The sequence below is a fragment of the Motacilla alba genome, chromosome 2 (genome assembly GCF_015832195.1).
Source record: "Motacilla alba alba isolate MOTALB_02 chromosome 2, Motacilla_alba_V1.0_pri, whole genome shotgun sequence".
Taxonomy (NCBI): domain Eukaryota; kingdom Metazoa; phylum Chordata; class Aves; order Passeriformes; family Motacillidae; genus Motacilla; species Motacilla alba.
The window spans coordinates 24206904-24227870 of record NC_052017.1 but is presented as its reverse complement, the minus strand read 5'-3'; the positions used below and the strand labels follow the sequence as shown (position 1 = coordinate 24227870).

The following is a 20967-nucleotide window of genomic DNA, read 5'->3' as shown; positions in this document are numbered from 1 at the left end:
GAAAGCTCCTGCCAGAGCCAGCTCCAGCCTCCCAGCAGTGTGTCCCATGGGCTGTTGGAGGAGGAGTGCAGGAGCCCAGGGACTCCGGAGCCACAAGGATGCTCCAGGGGTGTCCTTGTGCTCCCCTCCTGGGTCCCTGCCGCAGCGGCGTGCCCGGGCAGTGACCCGATGGCCCTGGCAGCCTGCCCTGGCTCTCACAGCTTCTCACTGCCGAGGAACTGCACAGAGAAGGGAGCACCGCTCGAGAGGCAGCTTTTCATTTTCCACAACTTCTGCTGCAGTTCCTCCTGCAAGGGCCAGCCTTCCACATGGTCTCACTTCTGCTTCCCCTCATGACTAACAGATTGCAGGCACCGGAGGCACCCAGGACAAAAAGCAGGGGATCTCCCAAACCCTCCTACAATGTTCTCTCCCAGCACAGCTTTTGTTCTTTTTTCTTCCTATCTACAATAAAGATGCCAAAATAATTAAAGCAATGATTCGTTTACTTTGGATAAGCTTTTTAAGAGTGCTTTATGCTTAAACCCATGACAAATGTGCTCTTTTAATTATTTACAAAAATTACTTTCAGAGCATTTTCCTGATGGAATATTATTATTACTGTACAACATGTAATCTGAAAAGAACATAGCATGAAAAACTTGAAAAGAAAAAACACAAATAATTGAGAATGTACTTTTACAGCACTTGGCATGACAGCATGATTCAAACAGCAACACATTGAAGTAAAAATGTTACTATTAGCTCTTTCAGAAACAGCAGAAAAGTCTGACCATCTCAAGAATAAGATCAGTAGAGTCCCTTTCTGGATTTTCACCTGTTGGAACCATCATAAACAAGTGCTAGATCTTTCAGAAGAGAGAACATCATCTTGTCTATTAGTATATACTGTCTATTAGTTTGAGCTGGAAAGCAGTGGAGGGGACAACTTCCTTTGTAATCAAGGTTTTCCCCACTTCACCTCCCCCCAAGAATTCAAGAAAATCAGGTACTTTAATTATGGGAACATTTAAGAGGGAACAAAAATACTTAGAATTTTTGGTTCACGATGCAAGCCTGAATAGAACACCAACAAACTAAAATTATAAGAAAAACCCATTATCCTCTATTGGAATATTTTCTTTCCTTCAGCGTAAAAATCCTGTTTTCAAAGCATGAAGCAAGACAGTTCTTTTCACTCCACCCCATGATAAACAGATATGAAAATCTGGTTGCTTTCTTCAGATGAAAACTTCATACTACAATACACATCCCACCCTACTTTAAACTACAGGCAGTGTGAATGCAGATTTTGTAAATCACATTACTTTAACACTGGCACTTCTGTTCATTGACTTAGTAATTTTCATTGCTAAAATCACACAAGGAAAACAGTCAACTTCAATTTTACGTTTTTAATTTTAAAGTGCTTACATTTCAAGTACTCCATTATATATTTGTTTCAAGAAGCCATCTCTGCAACAATTGCTATGGTTTTGAATTGTTCATTACAGACATGTGGCACCTCCAGCCAGGGTCAAACCATCACACACATGCACTAAAACCAACTTGGAAGTAAAATACTTTTATATTTAACCCTGCGACTCAGCAGTGAAAAGCTGGTACAACAAAACTTAACAAGCCATTAACTATATTCCTTCTTGAACTGAAAAGCACTGGAAACAACATTCTTAGTGGCAATTTCAAGGTGCTTGAAAACAAACCATAACAGCTCTGCAAAAAGCACACCCTTCACCAGGTATTTCAGTCAATTGATTCCACCCTTCTGTAGCACTAAGATATACTCTCTTTATACATATATAAATGCTTTAGAAGTTTTAAATAAATGAGAGTGCTACTACAAAAGATGATACTAACTGAGATGTGGAATATTAACAGTCCTCTACTACAGGATCACACTGTACTTCAGGACAGTCTTTAAATGCAGGTACTTCAAGAATCTGTTGAGAGCTGAGGAAAAGCCTTTCAATCTCAAGAAGCTGTGATTTCAAACGAAATCAAACAAGCAGCATAAAAGTCACCAAATACCCACACTGATATTTCACAATGTGGTTACAGTGCAGTCATAGAAGTCAAAATATGCATGGCAAAATTCTTGAACTTCACAAGCCCAGCTGTCATGCTCAAATTCTGCTGGTTTAGTCAGCCATCAGAAAATCTAGGAAATGACACAAGCTCATCAGAGCTCAGCTACCTTACTTCATTTAAGATTATGTTCACTGACTGCAATAAAGACATGTATCAAAAGATCCTCTGAAATCTTTTTGGTGGCAAGATCAAATGTCAAAATCTCCTTTAAATAAAGCTGCATTTGAAAACAAACCAAACTGTAAAAAAATAGGAACATAAGAAACTTTACCTTAATTGGAGCCCGGCTAAACTGTATTTTTCTGTTGGCTGGGATTTCATCTTCATCTGGCAATCCATTAATTTCAGAATATTCCATATCAGGTTCGTAACAGTTATTTTCATCACTGTCATCCAGATCATCCTGTTCTGTACCTGTCTCTCCCCAGTCAGAATTATACCTGGATCGTACACGATACACATTGTAGTCAGAATGCATGTACACATGGGAACTCTGATAATTATTCACATCTTCATGCCCATCTTTTTCACTTTCCTCATCATAATGGGACTCAGTAGCATCTGTGACAAAATCACCACCTGAAGCTACATTTCTTGTTAACTCTGCAGCTTCAGGCCGATCAAAGATATCTTCTGTGTGTTCTGACTGTTCCTTCTGTTGCACCAAAACTCCTGTCTCTGTTTTTGACTTACTCCTAGCACAGCTGTCCACAGATCTTTCGCTGTCAAGCACACCAACCAAATCTTGTTGACCTGTTGCAGAACTCTCAACAGAATCAGCACTTGTCTCTGTGCTCTTTTTTAATTCTTCAGCTGTTTTTGAACCTGCAGAAGTGCCTGTGGACACTTTCTGTCTCGGTGTTGAAGAAGTGTTAGTCTGCTGAGAGCTCTCAACAGACATCACACCCGTACTCGGTTTGGCTGGGGGAGACCACGCGCTGGCCTCTTTCAAAGGACTGAAACCTTCAAGGTTTGCAACTGGGGAGGAGATATTTGTGACAGTAGATGAGAGGTTTAACGGATAGTGACCAGTTACAGAGTACTCTTCGTTATTTTCCGACTTTTCTACGTTTACGTTGTGTGAGTCAGTGTTTTCAAAAACTGCGCTGAGCTGACTCACGGTTGGAGAGACGGTCTCTGTCCTTGGGCTAAGACTGTCCAGTGAATCAGTGCTGCCTCTCTGAGACTTAGAGCTGCACCACTCATCTGGAAGCTCATTAGAAAGGATTTTCTCTTTCTTTGGGGAATAGCGATTTGAATGTCCCGTTTCATGAGCATTTCGCTCAAACATCTTCCGAGTTTCAGTAAACTTGGAATAGGAAGGACCATCATGGATAGTGTCAAATCTGCTTATCCTTTCAGACACGGATGATTCCAACTTTACAATTGAACCGTCTGCTTTTTCTACAAATTCTTTGGGCCTAATTCGTCTTTGAGGTGATGGAGGGCCACCCTTTCCCCTGGTTTTAGGGGCAACTCCAGCACTTTCAGTGGGCTCCATGCCCATCTGCATAAATAAGTTCTTGATCCTATTGACATTTGAGCCATATTTCCTTCCCCTGCTCTGTGAGGCCTCTCCTTCCTCTTTTGCTTTTTGGTCTCCATCTGATTTCGGTTTGTCAAAGGTGCTTTTCAGCGCCTGGAACTCAGTTCTGTAAGCATTTCTGTGAGGAGAGGCACTTCGGAGGGTGGATCTTTCTCCTGAAGACTCTGTTTTCATCATGTTTACTTCAGGAGCGTGAAACCTGCTTGCATAGTTTCTGCGGTACCGCTCTCAGTAGTTTGCCACAGCAGATTCTGCTTGAGGAGTGTTTTTCCTCAGGGGCCACTGCCCTTCAGCAGGACCATACTTGACAGATCTGGAGGCAAATGTCTTAATGCACACGGTCAATTTTGACAAAGCAGCACGACTGAGGACTCTCAAGAACAAGAGCTGATTTAACCTGCAATAGAAAGGAGGGTTTTCTGAAATCATGTCAGGTACTTTAAGTCTGTCACGATTTCCATTTACCATTTTCTGACATGTTCACAAAAAACTAGCAAAAAAAAAATACAAACCAACACCACACAGACATTTGAAAACTTGCCATTACAAACTTTTTCAAATTGACTGTTGCATAATTTATAATCTATAACATCATAGCGAAAGAACAAATAATCATAGCTTTCCATTCACAAGTATAGTATCATGGCACAAATATGTATGCAAAGGAAAGGCAATGTGACACGAAATATAAGGCACTGCGAGACAATCCTTGCTTGCTCAAAGAAACATAATGGTAGAAACGCGATCAAAGATAATATGCTTAGAAAGGCAAATTAAACATCAGCTCCAGGGAACACAAAAACTGCACCCAAAGTTAACATCTTCAGCTGACAGGAAAATGGAAGTGAAACCCCTTTAGAGAAAGTTACCCCTTATCACGTGCAGAGGTTTTATCGTCTGAAGACCCCGGAGGTACCAACGAGGAGATGCAGAAACGGAGCCGGGGGCTGGACCGCTCGCACGCCCCGGCCCCAGGGGCTCATCCCCGGCCCCCGCAGCCCAGCGAAGGACACGCCGGGGGTCTTCCGAGCCAATCCCCCTTCCCTTCCCCTCCGCTCCTGCTCCCCAGCCCTCGCCCTGCCGCGCCGCCGAGGCGGGGACGCCTCACTCTGGCCGCTGCACACACGGTGCCGGTGCCGGTGCTGGTGCCGGTACCGGGAGCCCGCGGCCGCCGCGCGCACCTCCCGCTCCGCTCCCGCCGATCGCCACGGGCGACTGGAAAGGCCACACGGCAGAGACCCTCGGCGAGCCGTGCAGCCCTCGCAGAAGGCAATAAACTCAACCCGAGAGGGCAGCGTTGGAGCCCCCGCGGCGGCTCCTCCTCGGGCGGCCGTGCCGCCCCGGCGGGCCGGAGCCGCGGGGCCTCGGGCGGCAGCACCTTGCGGCGGGGCAGTGCCCGGGCAGGCGCCCGCCGCCCCCGCGAAACAAAAGCCCGGTGCCACCGCTGTTCCCCGCGGAGCCCGGCGCCCGTGCCGCCGAGCGCGCACGCCGCCTTACCCAGCCGACAGCCGCGACGGACTCCCCCGGCCGCCCGACTCAGCGCTGCCCCCGCGCCTCCTCTGCGCAGAGCGGCCGCTGCCGCCGCCCGCCTGACAGGAGGCAGCAGCCGCCGCGTCGCCTCAACGCCATTGCAGGCAGCGGCGGCGGCGGCGGCGGCAGCGGGGGCACGGACACGGCTCCGCGCGCACACCCGCGGCGGCGGCGCGGGGGAGGATGAGGCGCCGCGGCCGCCGCGGCCGCGCTCCCGCCCGCCGCCCGCCCCTCCGCCGCCGCGCCCCCGCCGCGCCCCCGCCACGGGACGTGCCCCGAGCCGCCGCCGCCGCCCGCCGCGGGGCCGCCCGCCGCCGCCGCCGCCCGCGGTGACAGGTGCCTCACCTCCTCGGCGAGCCGCAGTGGTTCGCTCCGCCGGCGGGGCGGGGGAGGCGGCCAGCCCGCTGCAGTCCGGCCCCGGGCGGTGACTGCCGAGAGGCGGAGGACGGGCCCGGCGGCGGCCACGCCGCCAGCGCCGAGTCCCGGTGGCTGCCCCCGGCCCGGTTTATCCCCTCCTTCTCTCCGCTGGAACGCTCGTTTCCAGCCTGACCCCCGCGGACCGGGCCCGCCCGGCACCCGCCCGTTTCGGAGGAGGCAGCGTGCCCGCCCCCGCGCGGGAGGGGCAGCGTCCCGGGTCCCGGGAAAGCCCCCGCTCCTTCCCGCTGCGGGAAACCCGCGGGGCGCGGGTGGCACCGGGCGCCCGGAGAACTCCCTGCAGATCAGGAGCCGGTGTGTTCCTTCCCTCGCTGTTGATCCACTCACCCGGGCTGCCCGAGCCAGGAACGCGCTGGTGACAAACCCCGGCGAAACGCTCACAGCTCCGTGGGCATGGCTTGTTCTGGCAGCTGCTGACAGGGACGGAGGATCATCTTTGGAGCACAACCACAAAGCCTTTGTTGTTTGTTAGCTAGGCGAGTTCACCACAAAAATGTTTTGTCTTTATAAAGGTAATAAGAAAACTTAATTGCAGAACATGAAATCTGTAGGTAATTTGTAAAACGGGCAATCCGGGAAGGTAATGACTGTTAATCACGTAGCCACACCTAAACAAAGTTCATTGAGCTGCATAACTATCCAAAAATGGCCTGGGGATGTACAATGCAAAGTTTGAAAACTAATTATTATGTATACAGAAGCAAGACAGTGGTGACTGAAAATTAAAAAAAAAAAAAGGTATATAAATCCACAAACTTAATTCATTACTTTTAATGAGACTGACACATTGGTACTATACCATTGAAGCGTTCACAGGTGTCGATCTCTAGCTCATTTGTACCAAGGGGACGGAGCACATAACTGTTTGCCTCAATAAAGTTTAAATAACCAGCATGAATATTGACAGGCAAACAACAAAACTTATAGATTGAAAACCAGCATTTTGATAAATGTATACGCCAGAGGCCAGGAACAGAAGCGAGGGCGTTTCAGAATTTTCCCCACTGCTGCCAGTAGCCTGTCCTGGCGCACTGCACGGCCCCAGCTCAGGCTCCTGGAGCCTCGGGAGGAGGTGGGGGATTCTGGACACCCTGTGGGCAGCTGAGCAAGGCTGTGCCAAAGCTCCCACCACAGCAGGGAGAAAAGGAGATCAGATGAAATATGTAGTGAACCAAGATACAGGCAGCCCCTGAGCTTCCAAAGCAGTCACAGAAAGCTCCCCTTCCAAGACCCTGTTCCAAAGCAGAAGAATGAAGGAATTACTTTTTCACAGCTGCTTGCATTAAGTCCTACAGGTGATTCACTGCACAAGGACTGAAAATATTGCAACTAAGCAAGACATTACCTATTAAATTTTAAACATCAGATATGACAACAAATCTGAGGCCCAGCCTAGTTGGAGTCCTGGATCCAACCAAAAACCAACACAGCCTCTCTGTCAGTGTCTTTCTATTGGTATGACTTACAGACTTTGCTCTGTAGGAACACCTAGAGAGCCGCTTGACTTTCGGAGATAAAAGTATGTTAACAGAACTTAAGGTGTTATTGAAGAAGAACAGAGACTTAAGGCAGAAATTTAAACATTTTATTTCCTTTGTAATTTTTGCTAAGGATGTGGGGTGGTTGAAGACCTTAGCATGTACCAGATATATATCTTTAGAGTTTTATAATTCCCACACACAACCAAAAAAAGGGACATAAGCAAATATTAAAAAATCAATGAAACAGTAGAGACAATCTTAAAGAGAATAATTCACATCTAAGTATATAATTAGAAAAATATCCACTACCTTATCTGCATAAGTGAACTCCTTTAAATTCATTTTCTAACAGAAGTTGTGCAAACAAGATGGTCACTTCTTACCCATAATATACACGTGAAATAATGTACCCAAGAGAACAGTTGCGTTCTTTCATGGCAGAACAGTGCAAACTACCTCTATATTATACTTTAGTAGAAAGTAAGGAAATAAGAACTCACTGATGCTCATAGAAGCAATGCACATTAAATCTCAAGTTTTCCACAATGAGAGATAATATATTACATTTATGTTTTCCTTAAATGTGCTGTTGGTAGAAAACATAAATGTCAGCTTTGAAGTGGAATCTAATGCCAATTTTTTTAAAGTAATGTCATGTTCCTTCAATACCACCTCAGGTTCATTACAGCCAGGATGCACAGAAACTACTGGAAATTTTGGCTGCTTTATTAGAGACAGTTGGGACCCTATTTAGATGTTCAGCTTTGGTCACTGACATCTAAGTTATTCAAACTTACATTATAATCACTTACAAAAAAATTTCAATCTACATCCTTATTTACACATATAATATTATTTACACATACCATGTTATTATTATAATGTCTAGGATAATGAATTGTATTTTATTTCAATTGTTATGTTGCCTTTTAAGACAGTATCTTCATTTATTAACATGGCCATGCATCAGACTATAAATATCAGAATTGTGTGTCCTTTCACATTTTCAGTACTTTTGTGATAATCCATTTGACTAGAAAGTATTTTTAGGCTTTGCTAAAGTATGATTGATATTTCTGTTAATTCCTGAGCAATATTAAAATGCTGCACAGCATACGTCAGAGAAGATAAGAGACCAAGGGCCTCCTTACTATGTAGGATAAAATCAGAGTAACTTCACTGGAATTGTAGAATAACTCAATTTCCCAACCAATGGGAATTTAAAATCTGTTCAGTTTAGTATTTACATATGATAGAGTATCATTTCACTTGCAATCCAGTAACAACTCTATTCAAATGGTTCTGAATCTTCACATCTTGCAGGGAGAGACCCAAGTTGTTTAACCTTATTGGCATGACTTTAAATTATATATGGTATCTTTTAAATCCAGTTTTAAGGCAGCCCCACAATACTGAAAACAGTTGATTTTCTGTTTACTCTATATGTGTGAATTTTTTTGCTTGCTATATTTACTTTGGATGTCACTGATGGGCTGTTTCAAGTAATTTCTCTGCTCTTAAGCCACTCAGTTTTTTTTTTGTGATCGTGATTTATTTGCACAGCAGAACAGCAATGCAAGTTTTTCCACATGGCTCAGGCAAAAGAAATAAGTCATTCCATCATTTGTCTCCTATCAGTGTCTTTCAAGTCTTACAAGATAATGTCTGTCTGTTCATGTAGAAATGGAAACTATTTATTTGATCTGATCTTTGGCCAAGAAATTCTCTCTCTGCTATCCTGCCAAACCATTAGTGGGGAGGAGGTTTTTCTTCCTTACACATACCACAACATAAACAGAATTGACTTCTATTTTTTCACATTTCTCATGAATTCTTATTATGTAATCCAGCTTAAAGAAAAATACCTGGTCTGAACGAAATACTTGCATTTTGGCAGATAATGTACAATCAAGTCAGGGTTCCCCATAGCCAGAGTAGCAGAGTCTAAAATACACAACAAACAGCTATAATAATAGGTTGATAACCTGTAGTTTCAAACACGAGCAATCTGTGATTGCCATAAGTGTAATTCTTTTATATAGGAAGCCATTAATAGTTAAAAATGGGAGCTCATTATTATCAGTAATTTGGCAACTTCAGAAGATTGTGCTGTTTTTACACAGAGCATGTCAAACTACTTAAAAGATCAAGAATAGCATCAAAAAAAAGAACTTTGTCCTGAAAGATCTGAAGAAAATCTGGTAATGATAACAAAACTGCATAGTCTAGCAGTTTATCAGAAAGGCAAATATTAGCATATGAAGGCCTAAACTAAGACTAGGAAAGCCTTTTCTCAGTTACTCTGAGGAGACTTTCACATCCATTCTTAAACATCCTGCTTGTGAATTATTTAAGAAATGCACAGCTATGGCTAGAATAAAATCAAATTTTCAAGAGGGGAAAACATGAATTATACACTGCATACAACTGCTTACTTTGAAATGGTAGTTATGCCTTCATTAAAAGCTAGAAATCTTAAGAATGGTCAAAAGAGCTGTATTTCACACAGCTTTCCCTCATGAGTTCTCAATATTGAGCTCTGCATTTACACCACAACACAGACAATTATTAGTTACCAGCCTTACTGGAAATGTGGCAGCTAGTTGCAGAGAAAACATGATTTCATGGAAAAGACAAAATGTTCCACCTGCTAGGATTTTTAAGAATCAGTCCTGGCAAAACTCATTTCATGTTAAACTATTTAGGCAGGACAAGTGTTAGGAAGCATCACATAAAACAGATTAGTTGACAAAGTGAGTAAGAGCCTCCAAGGTGAGTGGTACCTGTCTCATACCTTGATTCATCAGGTATCATATGTGGATACATGGTATAGAAAACTCTCCAACATCGTTGGGAAAGATTCAGACTTGGAAATGTTACTAATTCAACTGTTTCAAATCAGAGGAGCAGAAATAAGAGATAGTTGAGAGCCTCACCATAATTCAATAATTATCTCTTCATGGAAATATTTTCTTACTGTAACATTGATTTTCTATAGAAAAGGCAGTTTTCTTTATTCTAGATTATAGTCTGAATCCAGAATACAGAAAATAATGGGGTTTGGCAGTCTCTGCAAAAGCATTATCTTAGAATATTTCTTATCCATTGTAAGATACATAGTAGAGTAAGATAGTACAGTATTCTTATCCATTGTAAGATAGTGCAGTAGATAACCATTGTTGCTCTTAAAGCTCACTTAGTGAGCCAAACTGGGAGAAGAGAGAGAAGTATACTAGAAGGGAGAAATATACTTGATGATCAGAGCTTATGAGTGTACTTGACACTCTCAGTAAATTATACAGAAGTAATCTGATCACTGAATTCAGAAGTCACTTGGCAAAATCAGGTAACATTTTCGGCCATGAAGAAGAGAAGACAGCAAGTTCAGTTTTCCAACACACAGCTCAAATTCAGTGACACTTTGGAGCCTATACTGACATTCTAGAGAGAGCAGAAGATGACTTCTTGGAGTTCACAAAATACAGCACACCACCACTGCTTTGAAGTGTGCAATCTATTGCCAAGTCGGAAAAATTTGTCAGGATTGCTCCACCCTGAAGCTGATGCTTATGCCTCTATTTGAGCTCACATGTTAGCAGTCTGTGTTCCACACCCTCTTAGTAACATAAGCATAGACTTGTTACAATTGTATTAGTGTAATTTGTTTCTCCTTTTTCCTTTACAAAAATCTAGCAATTCAAATAAATAAAAATGAGAAAATAACTGTTTATCTCAAAACAGCTATCTGTCACTTACAGAGTGTAACCCCAAATATTGTTTCCTATGCCTTGGTTACCTGTCATGTACTTTGATTCTCCTTTCCCTTACCTTACAGGTACTGCCTTGCTAACTATTAAGTGAAAGTTCTCTCTTAAAGCTAGATTTGGTAGTCAATTTAATTTAGTGCTATTTTAATTTAGTGCTGTTTTTTACTAATAAAAGCCTTAAATACTTGATTATTGTGTTCTGTATGGCATCAGATAATGAACATATGCCAGCCAAAAATATTTCATTATTTTGGAAAAGCTGTGTTCTTTGCCAAAGCATAGAAACAATATCACAGTGCTGCAGTCACTGTAGAAGTAGAGGTTACATTAGTTCTGTGCTAACACTAAAGTACTGGAGTAAGAGAAAGAGAAATCAAGAAGGGATCACACTATTAAAGAGAAAAATGAGAACACTGCCATCAGATGAAACAGAACAAGCAATCACACGATACAGAAGAGAAAAACTGTTGAAGGGTCTGGGCCATTGCCCAGGACAAAACCGCCCAGCAATAGCTGCTATCAGGTAGCCAGTTTTGCACAGGCAGAACCATCAAGCCGCGAAGGTAACAGAAAAGCAAGCCCAGGAGCCCAGGTGCTGCACAGCGGGTCTGACGCTGAGCTCTGGGGGATGTTTCACCCAAACCCGAGGTTTTGGCACCCGAGCCCGAGCGCGGCGCTGACCAGCGGCTCTTCGGCGCCTCCCGTCGGCTGAAAGGGGCGGCGCCGCCCCCGGCACAGCGCGTCCGAGCCTCCTGGAGACACCGAGGGGGCAAAACGCGGGGAAAAAAGTGGGAAAAGTACTGGGTTTCTCTACTGCTCTGCAAGTGCATTATGCGTCTTTAGACAAGGGAAACCTCTTGTCATTTCACTGTCAAGTCAATGGCTGAATCCACACAAAAGAGCTGGAAAATGAAAGCTTCCACTTTTTGGAAGCTCGGCTTCCTGTCCTTCGAGAAAAGGGCTGCACTCTGGAAAGCTCCGTTAGGTTACAAATGCTCTGATGCAACACACATTGCTGGTAAGAACAAAGTAGATGCACACTCTCTCAGAAGGGAAGCAGCCCCTGAGAAGATGTAACCTGCATAACCAGTGTTTGCCGAGACCCACACGGTGGGTTTTGGTAATGGATCCTGGCCACCAGGAGGAGAAGGTTGTGTTGAAACCAGAGGCAAACAGAACTCTTGCTACCAAGGCAAGAGTATATATAAATAAATATACCAAGTAAATATACCAAGGGTATATTTACATGCAACCTGCCCATCCATTTTCACTTAACAAATAATGTCTGATTTGGTCATTTGTGCCTTATCTGTGAAATGACGGAGACCTAAGAGCTCTGGGGTGCATCTGTTGAATGCCACTCAGGACTGAGGGATTATTCCAGCACCCCTTTGTAAGGGTGGGTGTTTTAATTTATTCAGGTGTAGAATCATGCACACTTTAGCAGAATAACAAGATCATTTAGTAAATAAGCTGAGAGTAGGGTTTGGACATAAATATTTTTATGTCCAGTATGGTGTCTGGACAGCAAAAGTAAGTACTGCAAGCAGGCTGCCTCACAGCTCAGTAGAAGAAAACATACCGAAATCAAGAGTCTACAACAAGTGAACGGGAGGGGATGCAGAATCAAGAAGAAGTAGGATTTCAACTGTTTTACCAAGGACTTTACATAAATTCAATTTATGGGAAAATCCTATGCAGCGAGGTCATGTTACTAGTTTTTCCTCTGTGTTGTGTGGCATTGCTCTATATAATACACCTGGTACAAATACCCAACCTCTCTTCTAAGCACTATCTTGTCATCTAAAATGGTTGTAAAGAAGTCGGGGGAGAGGACTGGACTGAAGGGTGGATGAAGGGAAGTGAGATTACAGAGGTCTAAACCTTCTACCCAGCAGTCTGCATTAATTTCACATCATGCAGTGTGAAAGAAAAATCACATTTAGGAATAGGTGGTAAGGAGGGAGAGGAAGAAGGGAAATACAGGTGGGTACAACACTGCCAACAACCTGTCAGATCTGAGGAGGAAGTCATAAAGAGTGCATGAAGAGCAAAAGTACTTGACCCTTATTGTTTATTTATTTTGGATGTAGTGGAATTTTCTGATTGAGAGTAAAATGACAGAAACAAAAGAGAAGTTAGCTGCATGTGCCCACACCTCTATATAGGCTTCTTTGAGGGTACCACCAGTGCCTTGACTGTGATGCCTATCAGGCATGAAATCACTGGCTTTGGTTCATGTAGGTTGTATGGCAGACACCATCTAATCAGTCCCAAATAATCCCAGCTGTAGGTGAACAGTTTTGCATTATATTTCTATAACTCCAGCTTGTCCCGTAATTGAAACAGGAAAATAAAATTTTAAAAATAAAAAAGGAAGGAAGCAGCTCAGGCAGAGGAACAAGGGAATGGTTAGCTTGCATGGCAGTGCTCCTCCCAGACTGTGCAGAGGACTCACTAGGAACCAAGAAACAACATGCAAGCAACTGGGCTGGGAGAGGGGGAGGACAAGAGAATGTTTTCCTTGTACCCTATACTTGAGAACTCACTCAATTAGCTTTGCACAACTGCTCTACAAGAGCATTTACAGGCAACGAAGAGACTGATCTCATTAGAAAAAGAAATTATGTCATTATTTCAGTTCAAAAAAAGAAAGAAAGTGGATATTCAATATAGTATGAGCTAGTAGTAACTCATGGTGCTACTACTGGTTATACTCAGTGTCATTCAGAGAAGGAAAAAGAACACAGTGCACCAAATTTTCCGAAACAGCTGAGAGAGTGGGAGTTTAATAAATCCCAAATTCACTAACACTACAGTTCGCCCATGCATGGTGTTCTCAGCAGTTTAAGTGCTTTGGGGAGGCCATCTGAAGCTATACATAGATGCATGCCTGCAAATGGGTACCACATTACTATTTCACTATCTTTCTAAAAAATAAGAGAATGCTAGGCATAAGTTTAAGTACAATCATTTTTCACTTCCCACAATTACAAAGCTGCCAAGTCCATGCCAGATGCCTGAAGATTTGTGGATTGCTGGAGGGAGTCTGCACCTAGTAAGTGAATTTGAGATTTTGCTATTTTTCGTTTTCATTGCTCTTCATCCTCCCTGGACAGCAGATGGTGGCATTATCATGAATGGATCATTTGTTAAGAGGAAAACTTCTCGTGACTTCTCAATATAAAAATCATCTAAGTATCAGAACACAGGACACACTAGTGTGTTACCTGTTTTAAGTTTAAAAGGACAACTGAAACAACTTACCAGAAAAAAAAGTGGAAAAATTATTTTCCACTGCAAAGAGAAAACACTGAATGAAATTCTGCTGCCTTAACTACTACAAATTTATATTGTATCAAGATACCAAATCCTGTTTTTTTAATCAGGCTGAAGATTCTTAAATCATCAAATTATGCTACAGCTTTCTTGAATTCATTATGTTTAAAAACTATGGGCCACTCAGTAACAATGTAAATCACTAAAGAGAATGGCAAATGTCCTTCTGACTGTACTGAAGTATCCTGATTACTAGAAAAGCAAATGTCTGTAAACCTCCCAAACTGCAGAAAGCATTGGCTTGTTTGAAAGTTAAGTTTAGAACTTTGAACCTGTACTGTAAATATAGAAATATGGACAATACATGCATAAGGCTAAAATACTTATTTTTAGGCAGGCCTTCTGATTGTGGTCCAGAGCATCTCCTACAACTCTTTAATGCCCCAAACACTTATTTACCTTTTTAACAGATTTGCTGAAGCTTGCATTCAGTACTGCTATAATGGTGAGCTCACTAAAGAGTCAGCAGAACTACGTGTTGGCAATAGAACAAAAATTGGGAAATATATTGAACAGTGTGGGGGGCAAGGCAGAAGAAGGAAAAGATAAGATATTTTAGGGAAATATAAATGTACATATTGTCACTTAGACCTTTCTTTTAGTATGCTGAGTAAAACTGGGATGCACTAGTGACACAAAAGGGTAAGTAAAGCATCCTTCCAAGGACACTGTATCTCAAGTTACTAAAGAAAAAATAAAAAAACTCTATTTTGATCAAAAGACAGTCTGGACAAGTCACTTTGGAATCTCAGTGCAACTAATCAGCTCTTCTCACCCCCTTAATTTTTATGGGCCTGTTCATACAGATGAGTTTTTAAAAAATTGTCTATACTATTTTCCGTATTTATACATAGCACTCTTTCTGCCCTTGTGGTCTGAAGTCTAGCAAACAATACTAGAGGAAGTTCAAGGATTCAGAATCTCAAAATTGAGGCCTTTTTTTTCCTGCCTTCTTCAATGAAGGCTTTGCTCTATCAAACCATCTAATTGCAAGGAATGACTTCTGCTACATTGCTCTTTGAGAAAATCAGTCTCCTGCCCATTTCTATTCTTTCTCCTTCCTTGTCAAACTGTCTTGGTAGATGTAAACCATCTGATTCAGCACTGATGGAAATCACTGACCATGTAGCCTTGTATAACATTTTGCCTTTTCCCTTTCATTTGTAGTGAGCTTGAAAAGCATAAACTTGAAATTAAATATCCAACCATCTGCAATTAATACCATTACTAAGATGTGCAGTATTTCTCAGACTAAATCTCCCTGTAATACTTTGTACCATGGAATATGTGATTAACCATGATACTTACCAGCTGGGCTTGGAGTCAGACTGCAATGCCAGAAATCTTGATTCTGATCGTGCCTTCCATTTCAGCAATAACTCAATAACAAGATCCTCGTGGATGCAATATGGAAAAGAAAATTAAGAACTTCTTGCTGATGAAATGAGAAAGCTTGCTAGGACATAAGTCAGTAGGGATATGACCCTTGGGCCACATAGGTGGGGAAGTTCAAGAAATTTTTTTCCAGGAATGAATCATAAATTTTTCACTAACTGATTCATCTGTAACACAAGATATTTTAAAGAGGAGACATACAGAGCAGTCTGTGTTTTTCATGGAAGGCTCAAAATTGGAGAAGAAAAATAGATGTTCCAGAAGAGAACTCTATTTTTTTTAATTAGCATTCTAATCTTGGACATGATTATGACAATGTTCATTTAACTTTTTGCCTTTTGAGGGCTGAGTATAATTCATCACAAACCAGACTGTTTTTAAAGAGTAATTGTTGCAGGCTATACTGCCTTAAAATGTTCTAAGAGCATCAATTAATGTTGATTAAAAAGTTGTTCGTGTCTCATGAACTATCACTTGTTCTGTGTTGCTTTTTGAGAAGGGAGCTGGTCTGTTTATTTATTTATTTTACATAATTTATGTAGGTGTAATTGATTCTGTTATTTCAAATCTGTGCAGAATTACAGATAAGGTATAAGTAATGTGAGATAGTATTTCCTAAGAAAAAGCAAAAATCAGAAGTCTCAAATACTGAGCTATGCCATAATTGTTTCTATGTACACTTTGATTATGTATATTTAATCAATACCAGGCAGTAGGAAATCAGTGTGATGATGCTTATTTTTATGTTATTTCATTGTTTAGCCAAGCCTGTGCAAACAAATTCAATGAAGTCCAGATCAAAATTCTACATACTTTTTAAACTCTTTTCAATCTTACTGAATGGAAAAGTTATAGACCAAAATCAGGAGTTTTGCTGGGGGATTGTGGCCATGTAGATAGCTACAGTATACTGAACCCCCCCCCAATAACAAAACAGAAGACACAACCTTCTTCACAGTGGGTAGATGTAGACACTCTCCTTTTCCCCTGCTTCCTAGCTGAGTCAATCACAGTCCATAATAAACACACAAGGGAAAGACAACTACTAAGCCCCTCCCATGGCATAATCTTATCCTACCACACAAGCTGTGGTCTTTTCTCTACATGGTTACAGAGCGGAGAACAGCATGCAAAAGGTTTCTGCACCTCCCACATTAGAATGCCATGTTTAGATACAGAAAACAAGGAGAAGGACATCCCCATCCCCCTTGACTACAGACTCTATAGCTTTGCTTGCCCAAACAAGGCAGAGCAGAGCTCCCAGTATTGTTCTCTTTACCCAAGCACACAGGCAAGGGTTAAGTACATAGGTACCATAGGGCCACTAAGGGAGGGTAAGCAAGCAGAGCATTGTTCCCTGGAGCCAGTTTTGAGAGGTCAGGAAGGCCTGAAACATAGTGGTGCAAGTCTCCCAAACCACTGCCCCAAATTCAGCCTTTTGAGAGTGCTGGTGACCCAGGTTGGACACCAGCTACCCCGCAAAGCCACTCTATCCCTCCCCTCCTCAGCTGGACAGAGGAGAGACAATATAACAAACGGCTTGTGGGTCCAAATAAGGGCAGGGAGAGATCACTCATAAGTTACAGTCATGGGCAAAACAGATTTGACTTGGGGAAATACGTTTAATTTATTACTAATCTAATCAGAGTAGGTTAATGAAAAAATAAAAAAAAGAAATCTTAGAAGACCTTCTCCCACCCCTCCCTTCTTCCTGCATTCAACTTGACTCCTGAATTATCTACATCCTTCCCCCTCAGCACAGTGGGACAGGGGATGGAGTTTGAGGTCAGTTAATCACACATTGTCTCTGATGCTCCTTCCTCCTCTGGGAAAGGACTCCTGACACCCTTTCCCAGCTCCAGAGTGCACCCCTACCTGTACAGGGTGCAGTCACTCAGGAGAAGCCTGCTCCAGTGTGAATATCCCTCAAGGGATTTCTCTGCTAGCAAAACTGCCCCAGTGTGGGCTCCTCTCTTCTTGGGGCCACAGGTCCTGCCAGGAACCTCCACCAGCATGGGCTTCCCACAAGGTCACAGCCTCCTTTGGCCATCCACCTGCTCTGGCATGGGGTCCTCCACAGTCTGCAGGTGGATCTCTGTGGGCTGCAGGGGAACAGCTGCCTCACCATGGGCTGCACCATGGGCTGAAGGGGAATGAATCTCTGCTCCAGGGCCTGACACACCTCCTCCACCTCCTTCTTCTCTGGCCTTGCTGTCAGCAGGGGATTTTTCTCTCACACATTCTCACTCTTGTCTTATCTGGCTGCAATTTCTTCCACCAATAATTTTTATCCCCTTCTTAACTGTGTTATCCTGGAGGCTCTACCACCACAAGTGACGGGCACAGCCTTGGCCAGCAGTGAGTCCATCCTGGATCCAGCTGGCTTGGCTCTGTCCAATACAGGAGAAGCTTCTATCAGCTTCACACTGAAGTCACAATTGCAGCCCTCTGCTACCAAAACCTTGCCATGCAAACCAGATACATTGTGGAAACATTTTGAAAAGAGCACAGTGTAAATCCCTGTCAGATTGCTGTGTAAGTCACAGGCATGTTACCAAGGACAAAAACATAACTCTGCTTATTAGAGTAGATCCTCTTTTAGCCTAAGTCAGCATTGCTTGAGTCACGCTGCAACAGCCTAACTCGTGTGTCACCAGGGCATCTACTGAGTTCTTGTGAGCCTAACTCCTCTGCTACAAAAACTGAGCAGAAGACAGCCTTTAATTTCAGTGAAATCGGGAACAGATCAGTCCTGGAGAAGGTTATGTTTCCAGCATACTGAATTATAGCTGTTTCTTGGGCCCTGCTTTTACTTGATTCTGAACAAATTCCTTGCCAGCTGCTCTAGGATCTTCTGATTTAGCAGCCCTTTCTTTTGTTTAAAAAAAGTGACTTCAGTAAGTTTAACTCAAGAAGTACTATGGTAAAGGGAATATCTGATATTATTTCAGACACAAACAGTATGATGCTTATGTAGTAAAAATAATCCTAGGCTATGTCATACATGTTGTAATATCTGCCTAAGAAATGAAAAAGGAATGTAGAAGTTCAAGCAGTAGCTGGAAATTATGATAAATGGATTGTAATTCTTGACCTGCTCTCCACAATTGTAAAAGTAGAAGAGAAGCTATTTTGATATGTGGCACACTCTTTTTGTCTCTTACTTAACCTTACTTACTTACACTTTTAAGTTAAATTTCACAAATTTAACAACTTGCAGAAAAAGATCCATCTTGTTTGGAGGACCACTTGATGGTCATTAAGTTACTTCTTGCCAAATTATTGAATAATTGCCTCAAAGGTTTCTGTAAAGTAAAATATATTCAACATACATAATTGGAAGAGACAAAATAAAACATACATTGCATCTTTAAAAAAAACCAAAATATTTTTGGTTTATACAAGACTTCATAAACAAGTAACAAAAGACTTTGCTGGCAGAATTTTCTCATTGGGTCACTAAAGTAATTCTGCTTTCATGATTCTGCCCTTTCCTGAGAATCAGATTTTTCTTTCTTTTTTTTTAATTTAAAATTACTACCATTATCCTTGCAGATAAAAACTTACCCCAGCACATTGATGTTAGACATGAATGTCACAGTAACGAGCTTCTTTTAAATGACTCTTGTGACATTCTGAACAGTGCTTTTTCTAACCTAACGTACATTTTAAAAGGGCCTTCAAGCTTTTCATCTCACTATGCAGTTCAGATAGTAAAACACAATAAAATGTAGATCACTGATGATCAAGCATAATATCAGAGACTAAGCACACAGTGGACAGATTTTTAGTGATTCTAAAGTATTTGATGCTTGCATTTCTTCAATAAAAAGCTTACTTACCAAGAAAATTTTCATTCTTCCTTTGGATGTGTAAGAAAAAAAAAAAGTAGATCTGACAGTTTTGCCTTCTGCTGGAATTCTACACTTTACAGAAGAGCGAATTATCCATTAGCATTGTTCTACCAAGATTCTCAACAATGGAAAGAGCTGTATCACGAACTCTGGTGGGTACCATATCAAACTTAGATTAATTCCAGCAGTGAAGCCTACCTTATGCAGTTTGAGGACAGTATGGCTATACTTTTCACAGTCAGGACTACACAAGTCCTTCAGTAACCTCTAGCTTTCCTGGGAGGGGAGAAGATGCCTGTTGCTTCACTGAAAGCTTTCCTAAAGCACCTACATTTTTATAATAATAGAGGGAACTGAATGAGTTCAATATAAAGAAGACCACAGCTTATATATAACCAATAGCTACAGAGAAAGTCACAGTACATTTGATGAGATTTCAAAGCAATTTAGTGAGCAGCACACTAATCTGCACAAAACATTCATTTCAGTGAGTGTGGCAGCAATATTTACAAAAAAAATTAGTGTCTTGTGCAGGTCTGTAGATTAGGCTGATTACAATGAATTAACTTAAAGTTTGATTTTAAGTACAATTTTCTCACGAAGACAAGCCCACTTTCTTGGAACACTGCCCACATTTATCATACTTGGACATTTTGTTCAGAGCAGACATAACATTTTTGATAATATGCAGTATGTAGGATAAAGCTACAGTAGTTTGTCACGGATGGGCTGATCGTCGCCCACTCGAGTTAGACAGGTTTTGGAGGACTTGTGAGAACAGCAGAGAGCTTCTCTCATGATTAATAGGCACGCAGTGTTGTTCCATCTCCCAGGAAACGGTGCTGTTGGATTGGGGCATGCTGTGATGAAATGGCACTTGTGTCAGCCCTGTCCTTTGTTCCACTGCCTCCTATCAGATGTTTGGGAACTGCCACCATTTCTGCTGTTCCCAGATGAATATCATGACATTCTTCCTCACCACACCACCCATACCTTCAGAATAATCAGCAGGCCTGATGCCTTTTTCTGCAGAAGAATAAGTGATTGAAATTTATGATCCATCAGTGGTAATAGTCTTCAGTTTCTCCTCTAATAATCATCTTGCCTACTGTCTGTGGTCAGCAGCTGGGGATCCAGCTCAGAGAACAGTAGGGAACAGCATTAAGCAGCCTACCAATACTAACATTTGTTGGCCTGTTACACACCTCATCCACAAAACCCCTGTTTTACAGACTGTAGGAAAGAGAAGAAGCAGTCTCTTTCTCAGCCTAACTTCAATTAGGTCACCTGGTCACAGGCATAAAGAATTTTTGTGATGTTCTTCTCTCCTCAAAGTTGAGGCAGGCATAGAACTGGGTAAACACAAGCAGTAAGAAGTGAATAAACTCTTCTAGGCATTAAAAACATGAAATAGTCTTTATTTGTGTTTACCTTTGATCACCAGAGCTGTACAGGGCAGTATTTAACATGAAGACATTATAAAACATACAGTAGGAAATCTGATCTTAGATTTCAAGGACAAATTGAACACT

At 42.2% G+C, this 20967-nt stretch overlaps 2 protein-coding genes across 7 annotated transcripts in view; one reads left to right on the top strand and one right to left on the bottom strand.

Annotated features, from left to right (window-relative positions):
- PPP1R9A (protein phosphatase 1 regulatory subunit 9A) overlaps nucleotides 1-5928 on the bottom strand; it is a 131355-nt gene extending 125427 nt beyond the window's left edge. For 2 of the 6 annotated variants that reach the window (XM_038129512.1, XM_038129515.1), the window contains exons 1-2: nucleotides 5132-5363; nucleotides 2360-4031 (exon numbers count right to left, since the gene is read on the bottom strand). In XM_038129512.1, the coding sequence (XP_037985440.1) occupies nucleotides 2360-3811 (1452 nt within the window). In that variant the 5' untranslated portion in view covers nucleotides 3812-4031; nucleotides 5132-5363. Of the gene's footprint in view, nucleotides 1-2359; nucleotides 4032-4503; nucleotides 4652-5131; nucleotides 5364-5509 lie in introns of those variants that run through there. The other 4 variants (XM_038129516.1, XM_038129517.1, XM_038129513.1 and 1 more) reach the window with 3 other exon arrangements.
- LOC119711875 (translation initiation factor IF-2-like) lies at nucleotides 4561-6071 on the top strand. The gene is made up of 2 exons (XM_038162531.1): nucleotides 4561-5352; nucleotides 5709-6071. Exons 1-2 carry the CDS (start codon nucleotides 4561-4563, stop codon nucleotides 6069-6071), a joined length of 1155 nt encoding a protein of 384 aa, XP_038018459.1.
- Nucleotides 6072-20967: the final 14896 nt, after the last annotated feature.

Excerpts from the sequence above, each read along its gene's own strand:
- LOC119711875 (XM_038162531.1), top strand. The coding sequence starts at position 4,561 with ATGCAGAAACGGAGCCGGGGGCTGGACCGCTCGCACGCCCCGGCCCCA. Across the intron at positions 5,353-5,708 it reads GCGGCGCGGGGGAGGATGAG|CCTGACCCCCGCGGACCGGG; the intron begins GCGCCGCGGCCG and ends GCTCGTTTCCAG.